The 20,431-nt window shown below is 32.5% G+C and overlaps 1 protein-coding gene across 1 annotated transcript; it reads left to right on the forward strand.

The window, feature by feature from the left end:
• The first annotated feature begins 9,253 nt into the window (after positions 1 to 9,253).
• Positions 9,254 to 18,001, forward strand: LOC149519155 (heat shock 70 kDa protein-like). The gene is made up of 3 exons (XM_089760217.1): positions 9,254 to 9,271; positions 9,339 to 9,413; positions 17,690 to 18,001. Exons 1-3 carry the CDS (start codon positions 9,254 to 9,256, stop codon positions 17,999 to 18,001), a joined length of 405 nt encoding a protein of 134 aa, XP_089616343.1.
• The last annotated feature ends 2,430 nt before the right edge of the window (positions 18,002 to 20,431 follow it).

The raw sequence follows: 20,431 nt of genomic DNA on the forward strand, positions 1-20,431 counted from the left end.
TTAAAATTTATTAAAAGGATAATTTTAGGGTCTGCGTAACAATCTGGGTTCGGTAGTCAGTTACGCGTGAGAAAAAATTAGCACCTCCACAGTGCCCGTTTAAAAAACGGTATCACTTAACTCTGTGTTATCCTTTGATTTTGATAAAAATAGTCTTATTTTTAATGTTTGAAAAAAATAATTTTCTTGATTTTTTTATTGATACTCAAATTTTATTCAAGGAAAATAAATTAAGATCTTTTTTTATTGAAATAGTTCTTAAAATGTTCCATTACATTGGTAACATTAGAAGAACTTTTTCTCACTTAGAGATTTCTTAGGCATTGCTTCTGGAATATCTTAGAATCCCATCCTTGGATGTCCGAATTTACTTTTCGTAAAAAATATGTCATGCATGCAATGCAACTAATAACATGTTGATGCACACATTTTTTTTATTAAAAAAATTTATTAATTTTTATTAATATTTTTCGTTTTAAAAAAAATGAAGAAAAAAAGAATTTTTATTATATTGAAGATTTTCTATAAATATTCCAATACACCGGTAATATTTAAAAAAAATATCTTTTCACCTAAGGATTTCTTAAAGCATCTCTACTCGAAATACTTTTAGAATCCCATCATTGGATAAATTTTCCTTTTTTCTAATTTTTTATTACTTATTCTTAATTTATTAATTAATTTTTATTTATTATTTTATATATATAAAAATTTTATTGTATTGAAAATTTTTTATAAATACTCCAATACACTGGTAGTATTTTTAAAAAGAATCTTCTCACCTAGAGATTTCATAGTTATCACTACTCGAAATACTTTTGAATCTCATCATCGGATAAAATTTTCTTTTTTATTATATATTTTTTATTAATTATTATTATAAAACAACAAAAATTTATTCTAGTAAATTTAAACATTTTAACATGCATAAATATTAAGAATAATAATTAAAATAACAAAAATAATATATAAAAAATTCAAAAAATAATTTTTTTACCTGATCTGGACCAGTCAACGCGTTGTTTAATCCGATTGTTCGATTGCATTCAGCTATTCGGTTTCGGTCCAAATCAGGTTCAGTGGTTCAGTTCCAGTTCAGTTAGATCGATTAGAGTTAAAGGTGAAGTTGGGTTAGCAAGTCGGGTACGTGAACCCCGGGTCGGGTCATAGGTTGACGCATGGATCCTTAGGGTCTTAAAACGATGTCATTTTACGGTTTTATTGAAACGGCATCATTTTGGCTATCGCAGTTTCTATAAAAGGCCTAATTTTTTTTTTGTCATTTCCTCCCTTTTTAGAAAAAAAATCTTTTAGCTCAAGCGCAAGGGACCAACCACCATCGCCGTCGGTGGTCATTGACCGATCATCGAAAAATACCCAAAAACACCAAAATGTTCCCCTCAACCCCTTCTTTCCGGATTCAAACTCCTTTTCACCAAAAATAGCCCCAATCAATGTAGATAAGGGTTTAAAGTTTTGGTCTCCTTTTTTTTTTAAACTAAAACTAAATTTTTTTTTTCTGCAAGTCTTGCTTAGCACTGGGTTCTTTGCCAATTCAGTGAGGACTGTAATTTTTTTTTGTATTTTTTCTGGTAGAAAGCCTTTTTTTTTTTTGGCAATCTTCTCCTCCCTCCTTTTTTTTGGGTTCGGCTAAAGCTCTATTTATAGAGCACCGACCATTCCCTATGCCTGAGTAGGTGGCACAGTGCTCTCATGGGGTGTAAGCACGAGCTCCTCACTCCTTTTATTTTCTTTATCTTATCCGACAGTGGTAAGGTACAATGGTTATAAGTATAGGGTTTGTAGGGTATGGGCAATGATGGGTGATCAGAGGGTTGGGTGGCTAGTGGTGCTGTGCAAGGCACCACTGCCATTAGCCCCTTTTTTTTATTTTTTTGTATTTTTGTTTAATTTAATAAAACAAAGAAAATAAAAAGGCAGGCTGGGCTTGAAGAACAAAATGGGCTTCGAGCTTGATCGAAATCAGACTTTAGGCCCAGTCAAATTGAAATTGGGCCTGAAGCCCAATTAAATTAAAATCGAGCCTAAAGTCCAGTTGAATTGAAATTAGGTCTTGGTCCAATAACCCAAGAACTATTAATTAAAATATAGACAAATTTGGTGTCTACAGCTGCCTTTCTTTGTGCACTGCTGAGAATTAGGAATATGACAAAGACAAATATAACAATTTTGTCCAGAATTCAAAGGGATTTTTCTTTTCTTTTCTTTTTTTGTTTTTGAACATAAACTACTTAGAAAGTTTTTCTCGTCAAATCAAAAATGCTCCTCTCACTTGAGGCTCAACAACTTTTGAAAATTTAAAATATGAAAAAGGCTCCTTTCAGTAGAGGCTCAACAACTTAAAAAGAAATTCTCATCTTGAAAAAGCGACTCTCAGCAGAGGCTCAACAACTTTTGAAAATTTAAAATCTGAAAAAGGCTCATCTCAGCAAAGGTTTAACAATTTTAAAAATCTCATTTGAAAAAGCTCCTCTCAGCAGAGGGTCAACAATTTTTAAAAATTTAAAATCTGAAAAGCTTCTCTCAGCAGAGGCTCAACAATTTTAAAGATCTCATCTGAAAAAAGCTCATCTCAGTAGGGGCTCAACAACTTTAAAAATCTATCTTTTATTCTCAAAATTGGGTTCTCATCTTTGAACAAGTAAATTTCCTTTTTTGGAAATCTTATGTTTGATTATTATCTTCATCCAAATATCAAAATCTTGTTTTTCATTAGGAAATGGAAAGTCTCTGTCCTTATTATAACTATTGCATGTACTGAGTGCTCTAAATGCAATGAGTGTAATGCAATCAAAATTATTGTAGTAAAAAAGTTCTCAAAATCTCTTGCTTTTTAGCTTCTTTTATCAGAATTCTTCATAAATTACCATATAACCAATCTGTTCTTAACATCTGATCATTGTATTCTTCTTTGACAATATTTTTCTTCTTCAAAAGTCTACAACATCAATGTCTTATCATGCTTTTCTCATCCTTTTTCATCTGCCTTTGTTAACTTTTAAAAAGTAATGCTTGAGATCTTTTGTGTTTGTTTTTTCGTCGTTTTAAGGTCAAGACAAGTAAAATACAATCACACAATTCTCTCATTCATTTGTAAGGTGAACAAAGATATCAAATAAGGTAAAAGAATGGATAGGCATTATTTCCAAAGGAAAGCTAGCATATTTCATTAGATTGATAATAAGTGCATGACAACAAAAGTGTTTGAGTCGAAGCAAAGATGTCCAAGTAATGATCACAAGATAGTCATGAACAAAATATTCCCAGATTTTTTTTTCTAAAACTAAATCAGATGACTTTCTTAATTCTTTAGAGTTCATCAAACTCACTTATCCCTTATGTTGTAAGTACATCTAAGCTGCCTTTTCAAGTTTTCAGCTTAGATGAATCATTATTTTTCATTTCATTTTTACTTTTTTTATTTTCTTTTATTTTCTTTTTTTTAAGCAAAATATTTCTTCACAGAATCTGAATTTATTGGAGTAGGTAAATCACTTTCGTCCATTTTTACCAAAATCAATGCCCTACCAAAAAAGGCCTTTTTCACCATGTACGAACCCTCTTAATTTGATATCCATTTTTCTCGATTGTCATGTTGATTTGGAATGATCTTTTTCAGCATATAATCTTTTTCCCTAAAGCGACGGGGATGAATTTTCTTATCATGTGCTCTTATCATCCTCTTTTGATATAATTGACCATGATAAAGTGCTGTAAGTCTTTTCTCTTCAATGAGGTTCAATTGTTCATAGCAATTTCGAACCCATTCTGCTTCCTCTAACTCTACCTCTATCAAGACTCTCAGCGAGGGAATTTTCATTTCAACCGGTAACATAGCTTTCATTCCATATACCAAAGAGAATAGAGTGGCCCTAGTAGATGTTTGGACTGATGTTCTATAAGCATGCAAAACAAAAGGTAATTTTTCATGCTAATCTTTGTAAGTATCAATCATTTTCTCCAAGATTCTTTTGATATTCTTGTTTGCAGCCTCTACTGCCCTATTCATCTTTGGATGATATGGTGCCGAATTACGATGATGGGTCTTGAATTGAGTGCGCACTTCATTCATCATTTTGCTATTCAAGTTTTTGGCATTATCAAAAATAACTATCTCTAAAAACCCATATCTGTATATTATCTCCTTTTTTATGAACTTGCATACCACAGATTAGGTCACACTAGTGTACGATGCAGCTTCTACCCACTTCGTGAAATAATCAATCTTCACAAAGATAAATTTATGCCCATTCAAAGCTTTTGGGGTAATAGGCCCAATGACATCCATGCCCCACATAAAGAATGGCCATGGAGGAGCCAAAACATGTAATGTTGATGAAAGAGCGTGGATCTTATCAGCATAGATTTGACAGTTATGGCATCTTCTAACATAATCAATACAGTCACTCTCCATTGTCAACCAAAAATAACCACCCTCATAATTTGTCCATCATATGACCATTTGCATATGCCCTACAAACTCCATTATACATTTTTTCAATAATCATCTTCACTTCAGCTGCATTCACACATCTTAAGAGCACTTGATCTCGACCCTTTTTATAGAGGACATCTCTATCTAGGAAAAAACTCATAGCCAACCTTCTGATAGTCCTCTTATCATTTTTTGTTACATGTTCTAGGTATTGCTGGCTTTTAATATATTGCATAAGATCATGATACTATGGCTTTTCATCAACTTTTTCTTCGACACCTGAACAATGTGCTAGTTCATCCTTCACATTCAGCTTAATGGGTTGAATTTCAGTATTTGCATCTATTTTAATCATTGCAACTAGGGTAGCCAATGCATCAACAATTTAGTTCTCATCTCTATGCAGATGCTCAAACTGAACTTCTTCGAATTGTTTGACCAATTCAGATGTATTTATGATACTGGATCAACTTGGAATCTCTTGTTTCCCATTCTTCTCGTAACTAATAGATGACTAGAGCTAAATCTCCAAATACATCCAACACTTTGATCTTTTTTTCAATTGCTGCTTGTAGACTTATAACATAAACCTCGTATTCAGCCACATTGTTTGTGCAATTGAAATTCAACCTAGCTATGATTGGATAATAATATTCATTGGGAGATATTAAAATTGCCCCAATACCATGGCCTAAAGCATTAACTGCTCCATTAAAATACATCTTTCAAGACTTCCCAATAGGTTTATTTTCTTCAATGGCCATCACATCTTCATCAAAAAAATCCAGTTTCATTGGCTCATAATCTTCGGTTGCACGATCGATAAGAAACTCGGCTATCACACTTTCTTTAATAGTATTTTGAGTCACATAAACAATATCCTATTCTGAAAGCATAACTTGCCACTGTGTTATTCTTCCTATCAATGATGGCTTCTCGAAGATATACTTAATAGGATCCAACTTTACTATGAGCCAAGTAGTGTGATAGAGCATGTATTGTTTAAGCCATTGAGCTGTCCAAGCCAATCCACAACATATATTCTCTAATGGTGAGTACTTGGACTCATAATCAATAAAATTTTTACTCAAATAGTAAATTGCTCGTTCTTTCTTGTCAGTTTCATATATTTGCCCTAGCACACATCCCATTGAATTTTCATGCACTGTTAAGTACAAAATCAAAGGTTTCCCAAGATTGACGGTACCAACAGAGGTGGATTTGATAAGTATTCTTTAATCTTATCAAAAGCTTCTTGGCATTCATCATTCCATTCTCTTGGATCATGTTTTCTAAGAAGCTTGAAAATAGTATCGTATTTGTAGGTAAGTTGAGAGATGAAACGAGTAATATAGTTCAATCCCTTAGGAAACCTTGTACTTCTTTTGAGGTATGAGGAGGAGATAAGTTCTAGACAAAGCTCAATAATTTTTTTAATTTGGCACCGAGTGTACATTTAGCAGAATTCAACTTCAGCTAAAATCTTTTCAACCTATCAAATAACTTTTTGAGATTGACTACATGATTCTCTCCTACATGAGATTTTGCAATCATATTATCCACATACATTTCTATCTCTTTATGCATCATGTCATGAAAAAGAGTCACCATTGCTTTTTGATAAGTGGCACCAGCATTTTTCAACTCAAAAGGCATGACTTTGTAACAGAATGTCCTCCACATAGTCATAAATGTAGTTTTTTCTATATCATCTTGGGCCATCTTGATCTGATTGCAACCTGAGAAGCCATCCAGAAAGGAAAATGTGGAATACTTAGAAGTATTATCTCCTAGAGTATCAATGTGAGGCAGAGGAAAATTATCCTTAGGACTCACCTTATTCAGATCTTGATAATCGACACACATTCTCACTTTTTCATCCTTCTTGGGAACTGACACTATGTTGGCTACCCATTCGGGATATTTCGCCACCTTCAAAAATCTAGCATCAAATTGCTTCTTCACTTCCTCTTTAATTTTCAGTAGCATATTCGACTTCATACGTCTTAGCTTTTGTTGCATAGGCTTACGTTCTGATTTTAAAGGTAATTTGTGCTCTACAATATCAGTGCTGAGTCCTAGCATATCTTGGTAAGTCCATGCAAACACATCCATATATTCTCAGAGCAGCTCTTCTAGCTTTTTTCTTTCAGTTGGTAAAAGAGATATACCAACTTTAACCTCTTTTTTATTTTCATTATCCCTCAAATTCACTACCTTAATAATTTTCTAGTAAGGTTCAATTGGTTTTTTTCTTGTTCTATTAATTGTAACAAATCATGAGGTAGTGTGTAGTTATCTGAATCTTTTTTATTATCAAGTTCGTCAATAGGAATTAAGTTTTCAAAATCAAATATGAGATTATTGCCATGATTAGCTTCATGTTCATTATTTGAGACCTTACAAAAAGTAATATGAAGAGAATATTGGCACACAAAAATGGAATGGCAAAAAAATGATGGAAAGAGAAAATGGAAATCAAAATGAAGATGAAAATAATAAAAGAAATACGGATATATCTTCTAAGTTTTTTATTAAAACAACAAACATAAAGACACCATGAAAGATCAACCAATGCTCATAGAAAGCAATTAGAGATTTAAAGTTTCACATTACATTTCAAGAGTTTTAAAGACAACAGGTAGCTCTATGACTCTTTAATTATCCAGCTCAAAATTGAGAAGATAAAGGTACACGAATAGTTTTCCATCTTGATTTTTCTTTTTTTTGTCATCTACCATTTGACTGGCAAGCTCCGAAAACTCTTCCATGAATCTTGCATTTAGGGCCCCAGACAAATCTAGGTAAATATATCCTCTCGAAAAAAAATCATAAAAGTATGGAATAACTATAGGCTCTGACTCTGGCTCATATCCCCCAAGATTAGCCATTCTTTTATCTTTTTTCTCATCCACCATTTTCATTTTATCCTCTTTTGTTGGCTTATATCCTAAGCCAAATCTGTCTTTCTTGTCATATACTACTAGTGGCTCTATGATTCCTTATAGGTTCTTTCCTAGTCTAGTTCCAAGTTACCATCCCATTTCAGTAAGCTGCTTAATGACCATTTTAGTAGTCGTAGACAGGTGCAATGAATATAATTTAGATCTTTCAGTCATATAGGTTGCGTTAGCAATCTCGAAAGATCTATAAGAATAGTCCAGTGCTTCATCTACTGATTCCACATAAGAAGTATTTACTGGTTGAATTACCAGTAAATCTTTTTTCCCTGTCACACATGTTAATTTTCTATCAATAATGAATTTGATTTTTTAATGCAATGAAAATGGAACAGTACTTGCCATATGAATCCATGGCTTGTCCAATAAGTAACTGTACGAGGAAGAGATATCCATAACTTGAAATTTCACGTTGAAAGTACATAGGCCAATCTATAATGGCATTTTTATATCTTTCAGTATCTTTTTTCAGGTCCCATCAAAGGCTCACACTATCATATGACTAGGTTTCATATAAGATCCATCAATAAGGAGTTTTGCCAGAGTAGTCATAGGCATAACATTGATGGATAAGCCATTATCAATTAAAACCTTAGCCATTATATGATTCTTGCATTTCACAGTAATATGAAGAGTTTTGGTACTTCTTTAACTTTCAGGAGAAATCTCTTCATCACTGAAAGAGATATAATTTGAAATTGTTGGTTTGCCAACAAGCTATTCTACATACTTAGCAAAAATATTGTGAGACACATATACTTGATTAAGCACTTTCAGTAGAGCATTACGGTGTGACCCTAAGCTTAGCAATAATGATAATAGTAAAATTCTGCTGGCATCTTGTTCAGTTATTCTACCACACTGTACTCATTATGTTTTATTAACTTTAGAAATTCACAAGCTTCACTCTTAGAGACTAGCTCTTGACATTTTTTTTTTTTGGACTGTAACAGGATTATTCTGATTTCCCTCATCTTCTCTCACCTTTGCTTTCATTTTTTTGGCTTTCTCTAGAGCTTCTAGAGTATAATACCTTCCACTTCAAGTTATATCTTTTATGCCTATTATGTTCGTAGTATTTGGATTGACTATGACATTATGATCGTACTTCTATGACACTACTTTGTCATTCTGGTATGAAAAAAGGCCAAAAACTTTAATTGTCACTATTGATTGGGAGATGGGTTTTTCTAGCCTCGGTATTGACTTTTCATCATAATAAATTGTTACTGGTCTACGAACAAACTTATTCTTTGAATCAATGGTAGACACTTTAGCTTCTATCTACTCTTCTTTTTCTTCATAAAACTCTATCTGACCCATATCCATTAACTTCTTCACCTTTTGAAGAAATTCATGATAACTTTCGATAGAATGCCTCAAAGCACCTTTGTGATAATTACAACTTTCAGTTAAGTTAATTGTTTCAGAGCAATTCTGAGGTTCTGTTAACTTTAACATATCAATCTTAACCAAGACTTTAAACACCTTAGCCATTGGAGTCTTAACTTCATTTATTTTTTCCTTCACGTGGCTTTTTTGCCCATTAATTAAGGCATTTATTGATGGTCTGGTATGGTTTAGTAGAGGGTTCCCATTAACATTTAGAGTCTCTCATTGGCTGGTCTCAAAGTTTAACACTCATTCATTAATTAACCCTTGCACTTTATGCTTCAAAACAGTATAGTTCTCAGTGAAATGACCTGAATTTCCATAATGATAATCACAATATGCATTGAGATCATACCATTTAGGAAACACAGGTTTCAGAAGTTCAACAATAACAAGAGCAAGTAAATGTTTCTCAATAAGTCGGGGATATAAATCTATGTATGTCATGGGAATAGGGTTAAAGGTGAGTTTTTCTTGGGTATTTTTTAGGGCCCTTGGACCATTACTGGGTCTCCATTCTTGTCTGGTAGGTACAACAGGACGATTGTATGTGGATGTTCGAAAGGATGGCTGAAACTGAGGTGAATAAGTTGGTTGTGGTAATGGTTAGTATGGCTGATATAGATGAAGAGTGGATGTAATATTATTTATGAGAAGGTAATGGGTTTGGTAGATTGGTGTAGGATAGGGCATGAAACCTCTGGACTATTGCGTAGTTCACCACTTAAGCTTCATTCTCTTTCTTTTTGGGAACTTCACTTTTCTTTACTCCACTCATCTCTCCTGTATCGAGCTTGCCATTCTTTATGCCACTTTCAATAATCTCACCTAATATCACCATATTTGTAAAATTCTTGGTTGTATTACCTATCAATCACTCATAGTACGATGCCTTCAGAGTGTTCACAAATAAGACAGTTGTCTCTTTCTCGATGAGAGGAGGTTGAACTTGTGCAACCACATCTTTCCATCTCTGTGCATACTTTTTAAAACTTTTTGTTACCTTTTTTTTCATACATTATAGAGATAGACGATCTAGAATTAGATCCATGACATGCTGATATTGTGTAAAGAATGCCCTTGTGAGTTTTTACCAAGAATGAATATGAGTCTTATCTAGTTAAACATACCATTTGGCTACTGATCTCATAAGGCTATCCTAAAATATGTGCATCAACAACTTCTCATCACGAGCATGTGCTACCATTTTACGATAATACATGGTGAGATGGGTTATCAAGCATTTTGTACCATTATATTTTTCAAATTTAGGGACTTGAATTTAGGTGGAATAACAACGTCTGGGACCAAACAAAGGTCAGCTGCATTTGTGGAGCCATAAAAATTCATTCCTTCTACTGCCCTAAGCCTTTCTTTCAATAACTTCATCTTTTCCTGGGCACTATTATCTTTCACTTTTTCAAGTATTTTCATCCCTAGCATTTCTCTCTCTTTAGGATCATCTAAGTCAGGAACTAAGATTGGCTTTGGTGGTTTTTTCGTCATAACAGGATTAACAAAATTTTGGAATTGTCCTAGAGTAGGTGTGGATGTCATTCCTGGATAAGGATTATGATAACCACCGGGAGTAGAAATTTGTACTCTAGTTTTTTTAGAATGGTGGATCAATCATGGCTTAAACCCTAGAGGGTAAACAAGATCTAGAAATTGCTATTGAAAGCTAGGATTTTCTTCCATTACTTTTCCTTTGTCAAGTTTTTTGAGCATATCCATTATTGTACTGAGATCCCCTTTTAGTTCTTCTTGAGCTTTCTCGATTCTCTCAAATCTACTAGCTTGTTCTTGCTCCATGATTCTTATTTAAGTCCTGGTATTGTATGAATGATGAGTAGGTTAGGTCAAAAATTTTGATGGGTGAGCTATTTTTCAATCTTTATTACCACAAAGTTTTTTTGAAAAAGAGAAAAAAATCATAATGCTATGTGTTGAAAATTTTATTTTTTCACTTATTTTATAAAAATGATCTACATGATACATGAATGCAAGTGAGAGATATTTGTTCTTGGATGATTTTCAACACTAGAAATTTTTATTGATTTCATATAACTTTTATTACATGGGATTTACCATCCTAGAATTATATCCATAGAAGCACTTGACTTGTTCATAATGGTCTTTTGCCTCATCTAAAAAGTTTACTAGGCGCTGTCCATATTCTCCTATGGGATTGACTTCTCTTTTTAATGCTTCTACTTTTTCAACCATCTCTCATGCTTTCTTCACTGCCTTGCAAACTTGATTAGTTATTTGCTCTATGTATTGTTGCCTCCCTAAACTTTTTGCTTTCCATCTTATGTGAGCATCTCTTTCTGAATCATATGTGAAGATCCAATCTTTTTTCCTTCTATGCCACTCATCTATTATTGTTGAACTATGGCTCTTATGGTCTTGCAGTTGCATCTCTAATCCTTGGATCACTTGGTGAAGTGATTCTTTTTCATTTAGTACCTTAAAGTGCTTTCTTCTTTCTTTTACGAGCATGGCTTTCAGCTTTTCCTTTTCTTTTTGGCATTCCACCAATCTTGCTGAGTTTGTAGAGTATAACCACTTCCAATTCTGACATTCTTGAGAAATTCTGGTGGTTTCTTTTTGCTTTTCTTGAGCTTTACCCTTTCATTGGTTCATTTTCTCTCGGAGCTCTTTCATTTCACGTTGTTGACTAAGTAAGACTTGGTGATGTTTTTGGTTTTGAATTGAACTCGTAATCTCTTATTTTCTTGATGTAGATCTTTCAAATCATTGTTGACCACATCTCGTTCTTTTATGATCTTTGTCAATCTACTCCCTTGTAATTCTGCTTCATATTTCAATTGTCCCACCTTTTCACGAAGTCTTAAATTTTCTCTTATTATTTTTTCTTTTTTAGATTCTAATTCTTTTTTAACTAGCTCAACTTTTGATAATTGTACTTTTGTCAAAAGATTAGCCGATTAATATGAGTTATCATCAGGAAAAAGTACTATGTCTCTAGGCCGCTTTGCTTTCCAAATCTGATAATCAGGAGTGACTTTGCCGATGAGAGGTTTTAATCTCATTCTTTGCATTTTCTTCCATTCTTAGATCAATTGCTCTGAGGTTCTTGGTGGATTTGGTTCCTTATAAATAATTCTACCTGAACCAGGCCATGAGTAGCAGGAACAAACTACTTTGCACCCAATTGCCTAAGCACCATCAACGGAGCGTAACTTACAACACCTTATAGCCCTAACAATGGTATCCATGGCTCGTTTCCTCCATGATACAACAAAGGCACATGAGACATCCAAGGTGCCATCCATTCAATTTCATCCCCGGTAAGCCTTCGTAAGAAAATGACCCATTTTTCTTTCGTCTTCAATGTTGGCCATTAACTTTTGTAAAACTCTTCAATTGGTGCCTTATTTCAAAAATACGGCTTTGAGAAAGCATTCTTTCTGCACTTGAAGTGACTTCTAACCTATGCATATAATAGCGATGCAAATCCTATGAATCATCTTTTTTTATTCCATCGATAGAAACTCAATGACTTGATGGTTTCAGCTAGGACTGCTGGAGTGAGATTAATTGTTTGGGTTTTAATTTGCTCAAAAAAGTCTACTATAATTATCTCAATGTAACCCAAAGTCTTTGTAAAAATTGCCATGCCATACAATGCTAGAGCAAACATAGCCATACCTTGATCATCATTTAAATGCCCCTAAATGAAGTTTCGAAAAAAGTCCCAACGGACTCCAAGATGTTCACCTTTAGGCTTTGTAAAGGAATCAGTGGTTTTTACTTTGACCTTCATAAGCTTAGCCAACTTTTTACGATAACTTGATTTCGATTTTTAGGTAAATACTTTATCTGGACACTATAGTTTTATTCCAAGCAAAATCGAATACTCTTCAATAGTTGGCATCAAATCTTCCTAATTAAAAGTGAAGCATCTATAGGATGGATCCCAAAACTATATAGCTGCCATGATCAGCTATTCATCGATCATTACTGGAATGAGGGAAGCAATCTGCCTATACTTCTTGTAAAAGCTTTCTTTTCTTTCTTCACTTAACTGACTCCAAATAGTAGCTAAGTCCTCTAAATCATTTTGTGTGAAATTTAAATGCACTTTCTCGGGTAACTCAAACACATAGCCAATAGGCAAGCAATCTCTATTCTTTTGTTGGGCTTCTTTCGACCAAATATATATTTCATTATACGGCTCACATGGGACACTAACTAAGGATAAGCAAATCTGTAGTTCTACGAGATCCATAAAAACTTCTTGAAAAAAATATGTCCTAGAGCAAATATCTTAATGTAGAACTGTATGATATGATTAATGCAAAAAAGAAAAAAAATAAAACAAAATTGAGTTATGTGAGGATGTGGTTTGAAAACAACTTTTTTTTTTAGTTTTGAGATTTTTTGTTTTGTTTTGTTTTGTTTTGTATTACACATAACTTTTATTCTTAGGTATTTCCTACAAGAAGGTGGATGAGGCTGTATGTAAGGCTGGTTTCCTAGGCTTATTACATGCTCGGTTTGGATTGACACGTGTCTAAAGGTTCTCAAATTATTCCTCATTGTCATCCACGCTGGATTAGTCAGGCACCCCAATCCTCATTCATTACAAGCTAGGAACAGAAAGAGTTCAATTTGAGTGGAAGTATTTTGCTTGCCATTACGGAGGTTATCACCTCATAAGGGCAGGTACTCTACTTCCTCCTATAAAGGACAAAGCCCAAGTATAGAGCTCATGCATAAGATGCACCGTGTCATTGTGTGTGCAAATATATACTAATTTATTGAGAGTAAAAAAATAAATAAATAAAGCATAAGAAGCATAGTAAAAGAAACGTGTGTGAATTTTTTCTTTTTGATTTGTTTGTTAGTTTTTTTTTTTTACCATTTTATTGAAAGTGAAAAATAAAAAACTAAGAAACCGAGTAGGACTATTTAAATCAAAATTTAAAGATAACACGTAATTAATTTTGGCTTGACTCTCGAAAATAAAAGGCATCCCCAATGGAGTCACCAAGCCTGTTGTAACGGTTTTACGTCTGCCCAATGAATTTGAAAACAAAATAAAAGATAACAACGGAGTCACCATTAATCTTTTTTGGCAAGGTGCGATTGACCACCTATTAAGACATATCCTTTTAATGAAATCTTAAAATTAATTTAAATTTATTAAAAGGATAATTTTAGGGTCTGCATAAGAATTTGGGTTCAGGAGTCAATTACGTGTGGGAAAGAATTAACACCCCACAACGCCTATTTAAAAATGGTACCACTTAATTATGTGTTATCCTTTGATTTTGATAAAAACAGTCTTATTTTTAGTGTTTGAAAAAAATAATTTTCTTGATTTTTTTTATTGATACTCAAATTTATTCAAGAAAAATAAATTAAGACCTTTTTTATTCAAATAGTTCTTAAAATGTTCCATTACGTTGGTAACATTAGAAGAACTTTTTCTCACCTAGAGATTTTTTAGGCATCACTTCTTGGAATACCTTAGAATCTCATTCTTGGAGGTCCAAATTTACTTTTCATAAAAAATATGTCATGCATGCAATGCAAATAATAACATGTTGATGCACACATTTTATTTTTTATTAGAAAAATTTATTAATTTTTATTAATATTTTTCGTTTTAAAAAAATGAAGAAAAAAGGAATTTTTATTATACTGAAGATTTTCTATAAATATTCTAATACATTGGTAATATTTAAAAAAAATATCTTATCACCTAGAGATTTCTTAAAGCATCTCTACTTAGAATACTTTTAGAATCCCATCATTGGATAAATTTTCCTTTTTTCTCATTTTTATTACTTATTCTTAATTTATTAATTAATTTTTATTTATTATTTTTTATATAAAAAAATTTTATTGTATTGAAAATTTTTTATAAATACTCTAATATACTGGTAGTATTTAAAAAAAAATCTTCTTACCTAGAGATTTCATAGGTATCACTACTCGGAATACTTTTGAATTTCATCATCAGATAAAATTTTCTTTTTTACTATATATTTTAATATATATTTTTTATTAATTATTATTATAAAACAACAAAATTTTATTCTGGTAAATTTAAACATTTTAACATGCATAAATATTAAGAATAATAATTAAAATAACAAAAATAATATATAAAAAAAATCTAAAAGAATTCAAAATAAAAATTTTTCTACCTAAACCAGACCGATCAATAGTCCGATCAATGCGCGGTTCGGTGTAACAATTTGATCATGTTCAGCGGTTCGATTTCAGTTCAATCAGATCGGTCAGAGTTAAAGATGAAGTTGGGTCGGTGGGTCAGGTGTGTGGACCTCAGGTCGGGTTACGGGTTGACACGTAGATCCTTAGGGTTTTAAAATGATGTCGTTTTGAGGTTTTATTGAAACGACATCGTTTGGTTTTGGCAGTTTCTATAAAAGGCCTAAAATTTTTTTTCGACATTTCCTTCATTCTCAGAAAAAAAGCCTCTCAACCCAAGCGCAGGGGGGGTCGACCAGTTGGTGTCCGATAGCTGTCGTTGTCGTTCCTGTCGCCATTGGTGGTCATTGGTCGATCGTTGAAAAATACCCAAAAACACCAAACGTTTCCATCAACCCCCTCTTGCAAGATCCAAACTCCTTTTTGCCAAAAATAGCCTCAATCAACGTAGATCGGGGTTTAAAGTTTCGGTCTCTTTTTTTTAAACTAAAACAAACTATTTTTTTGTTTCTGCAGGTATTCCTTGGTGTTGGATTCCTCGCCAATTCGGCAAGGACTGTGATTTTTTTGTATTTTTTTTGTTGTTTTTTTGGCAAAAAGTTTTTTTTTTTTTAAAGTCTCTTCCTCCCCCCCTTTTTTTAAGTTCAGCTAGGAGCTCTATTTATAGAGCATTGACCATGCCTTGTGCCTGAGTAGGTGGCACAGTGCTCGACATAGGGGTGTAAGCATGAGCTCCTCACCCTTTTTATTTCCTTTATCTTATTCGATAGTGGTAAGGTACAATGGTTAAGAGTATAGGGTTTGCAGGGTATGGGTGAGGGATGGGTGATTAGAGGGGTGGATGGCCAGTGGTGCCATGCAAGGCACCATTGCCATCAGCCCCTTCTTTTTTTATTTTTTTTTTGTATTTTGTATTTTTGTTTAATTTAATAAAACAAAGAAAATAAAAGATAGGTTGGGCTTAAAGAACAAAATGGTCTTCAGGCCCGATCGAAATCAGACTTTAGGCCCAATGGAATTGAAGCCCAATTGAATTGAAATCAGGTCTCGTTCTTATAACCCGAGAACTATTAATTAAAATCTAGACAAATTTGGTGTCTACATTTACTAATAATGTTCAATTCTGTATAATAGTAATTGATTCACTGGTATTGAATAGATCTTTAGTTTTTGCTATTGGTACTTCGCATCATTTATGCAATTTTTTGTCACATCGAATTAAGGCATTTTTTATAATGCTTGTTACTTGTTCAATAAAATGCTTCAATGAAAACATAGCAAATGAGTTTCCGTCCATTTAGGTTTATTTTTTCTTCCGTTGTTGCTTCTGAGTTTTAAAACCATGGTCTTTAAAAATATTTTATTTTAAAACCATGGATAAATTGATAAACCTTGTGGAGTTGGCTGTAGCTTTTATAGTTAAATGTTCAAACCTAAACATGAATGAATTTGATAGATCATTTTCTTTCAGTTTTTGTAGTTAGTATTTGCGTCGAGAAATGGATTAAACTTTATAGTTTAACTTTTCTTTTTATGGTGTGTTTGAGGTGGGGGTGTAGATACCCATTCAGAAGGAGACATGCCAAAATTTACACTCTTTCATATAGTTTTTTGACCCTTAACTGCCAACATCATGAACCAATTAGTTGATATTTTGTTAGCTCATCTTGACACATTCTTTGGCTGATTCCCTACATGCTATGTAAAGAGCTTTATTTTTTTGACTATTCCTTTAAGCACAATGGAATTGGATAAAAGAATTAGATGCAGTAGATGTAATGATGTAATTATGAAGACATGCTATTTTATATCTATTTAGTTATTTCTTTTTATTGAATCCTTTTTTATGCAACTATGATACTCACTTAATATTTTATTTCATTGTTTTCTTTGGTAGCTGCGCCTATGAAAGATGACTTTATCATTGCTCACTTGCAGTTTGTCTACACATGCTGCCATAGACCTATATTATCCTGATGGCTCTTTGTAAAAGCTTTCAGCTATGTGAATGGTAATCATTATTTGTCATCTTATTTATTAGAATCTGCTCTTTGGTAGTTTTTGTGCAATTTTTTCTTGTTGACTTCTAGTTGGCACTATATTTCTTTCTTGGAACTCCATCGAGGCATCAAGTTATAAGTAACCTCAACTGGATAAACTCTTAACTTTTAGATGGCTATGCCCTGTCTAGAAGTAAATATGAGAATATAAAGCTATAAGATGATAACAATATTAAGTTTCTTTATTGATTCAGTTTGTGTATAAATATTCAAATTGGAACAATGTAGAGTTCAAAACTTTTTAAGAATGCTTGAAAAGCAACTTATCACCTTTGTGAAATGAGTTTTTTGCTACCAAGTTTAGTATTGTAGCTTACAAATGGGAAATGTATTATTATACCTACCAATAAAAGGAAGATAGAATTGCCCTTTTCCTGCTCATTAACTTTTAGCATCAAACATGAAAGTTATGGAAGATTGTCTAGTGGTACTTTCCCATTGCCTTTCATGGTCTATAAAAGTAAATAAAGAACAAATTTGATATACTAAATAACAGATTACTTTTAAAATATTGATTCTTTTTTGTTGAAAATGTTGTAAACAATGAGTTTTTGATTGTCAAAGCAAGATTATTATTTTTTTTTAGAATGACCAAGAAAAGAATGGTGTAAAAGGCAGAGAGATACAAGTTGGAGGATGAGGATGTGAAAAAAAAGGTGAAGACCAAGAATGCCTTTGAGAACTATGCATACAATATTAGGAACACCGTGAAAGATGAGAAGTTTTTTGGAAAACTTGACCCGACGAACAAGCAGGAGATCAAGAAGACCATTAATGAGACTGTTGAATGGCTTGATAGGAACCAATTAGCAAAAATTGATGAATTTGAGGATAAGTTGAAGGAATTAGAAGGGTTATGCAATCCAATCATTGCAAATATGTATCAAGGTGGTGGTGGAAATGTGCCCTTGAGTGGTGCTTGTTAGGTCAAAAGCCCTAATCTAATTCACATCAGCGAAAGCAAAATCAAATAATCAATCAAACACACAAGAGACAACAATTTAACGTAGTTTGATCCAACTGACCTACATCCACAGATGAGAAAAAGATCCACTAGTTGTAGAGAACTACAAACATACAAATCAAATCATCAACCTCACTCAACAATAAATACTCATAAGACACTCTCAATCTCTTCTAGTCCTATGAAGTATTCTCAACCCAAACAAACACATACCCATATGTACCCATTCATCATATCTATGTGGACCCTCTCAATCTCCTCTAGTCAACTCTCAAACATTCAAACATACACACCTATAAGACGTAAATCCTCAATACTCCTATGGGGTATCTATTCTATAAAACCTTAAAACTTTCTTACATATTTTTCTCATACCTAACCCTATAGAGACTCCATCTATTTATAAGCATACAAATTTGCCTATTAAGAAATCTTTTTTTCTTAAAATTCTTCTTATACAAGTCAAACTTGCCTATTAAAAATCTATTTTCCTCTTAGAATTTTTCTTCTACAAGTTTTCTTGTCTATCAAGCAATATCTAGTCAATCCCAAATAAATTTCTTATGGGATTTGAGTTACTATATCCAACAATCTCCACCTTAACTCAAATTCCATCAAATCATTTATCTTTATGCTAGATATGCTTGGCTCCACCTGCAATGAAAGTTTCACAATCATCTTCTCTTAAGTGTCTTCACGTTTCACGTAAATCAATCATCAATCCTCAAAATTTAAACTCAAACTCTTTTTTTAAACTAAGCACCTCTAGACTTACCTCTTCTTATGTCTTGAACCATGCTCTGATACCACTTATTAGGCCAAAAGTCTTAATCTAATTTATGTCAGTGGAAGCATAATCAAATAATTAATTAAACACACAAGAGACAACAATTTAACATGGTTCGGTTCAATCGACCTAAGTCCACGAATGAGAAAAAAGATCTACTAGTTATAAAAATTACTAATATAAAAATCAAATCATCAACCTCACTCAACAGTCAATACTCATAAGACACTTTCAATTTTCTCTAGTCCTATAGAGTATTCTCAACCCAAACAAACATATACCCATGTGCACCTTTTCAACACAAACAAGTACATACCCATATGTACCCATTCATCATATCTATGTGGACTCTCTCAGTCTCATTTAATCCACTCTCAAACATTCAAACATACACACCCATAAGATGTAAATCCCCAGTACTCCTATACGGTGTCTATCCCATAAAATTCTACAACTCTCTTACATCTTTTTTTCATACTTAACTCCACAAAGACTCTATCTATTTATAAGCATACAAACTTACCTATTAAAAAACTCTTTCTGTTTAAAATTTTTTTTTGCAAATCAAACTTGCCTATTAAAAATCCTTTTTCCTATTGGAATTCTTCTTCTACAAGTTTCCTTGTCTATCAAGTAATATTTAGTCAATCTCAAATAAATCTCTTATGGGATTTGAATCACTATTTCCAACAGTGCTGAGATGTTGAAGAGTGGTGGATACAGCAAAACTGGGTATGGGGGTACTGGTACTAGACCAAAGATTAAAAAATTATCAAGTCTCATCAAGGGGATTTTAGAGGATGTTCTACATATGAAATTTAATGGTGTTGCCTCTATTTTTGCTATTTTTTTGTTTTTTTTTTTTTTTCCCCTAAGTGGTAGTTATGTAATGTACCAAGTGTGGTTTGAGAGTGATAAAATGAAAACTTTGTAGATGTAAACCATTCAAACATAACAACGAAATAAAAAGCTTTTGCTCCAACTTTCTAATAATGATTAATTAACTAGTTTTTAATAATTTTAATGCATGTCATTTCAAATTGTAATTCATTTAGTTCAAGCTATTATTTTTTTAAAAAATCAATAAAAAGGTATTTAAGTTTATAAAGGTAAGCTATAATTGATAGTAGTAGAAGTTGCAACAAATATCAAAACAAAATACACTACATAGATGAGGATACAAAAGATTATTATATCAAGAACTGAAAATGACACTATTAAATAGAATGATAAAAACAAAAATACTCCAATTCACACTTCATCAAGCAAAACAATAATCTGATAACCAACAAAAAGAATAACCAATCAAATAAATAATATAGTACTTAAGCTTCAATCATTACAATTTCCCAAAAAATTACCTTTTGTTTAATTATTTTTTCATGTTGGCAAAAAACAAAAGTTAAAAAAGTAGCAGCCATTTACAAAAAGTTCCTGATATACTAATTCTTCTAGACTGTGGTGACTTGAGATTTAATTTTATCTTTTTATGGAAGCATATCTAGCAACATATCCTACATAATACAAAATAAAATATCACTCGAATAATTAAAGCACATCATGAAAAAATATAAAATAAACAAAAGATCAACATACCATAAAATA

Source organism: Durio zibethinus, chromosome 4, assembly GCF_047325235.1.
Source record: "Durio zibethinus cultivar Kanyao isolate XHJ-2024 chromosome 4, ASM4732523v1, whole genome shotgun sequence".
Classification (NCBI taxonomy): domain Eukaryota; kingdom Viridiplantae; phylum Streptophyta; class Magnoliopsida; order Malvales; family Malvaceae; genus Durio; species Durio zibethinus.

Excerpts from the sequence above, each read along its gene's own strand:
- LOC149519155 (XM_089760217.1), top strand. Across the intron at positions 9,414-17,689 it reads ATAAGTTGGTTGTGGTAATG|GCAGAGAGATACAAGTTGGA; the intron begins GTTAGTATGGCT and ends ATGGTGTAAAAG.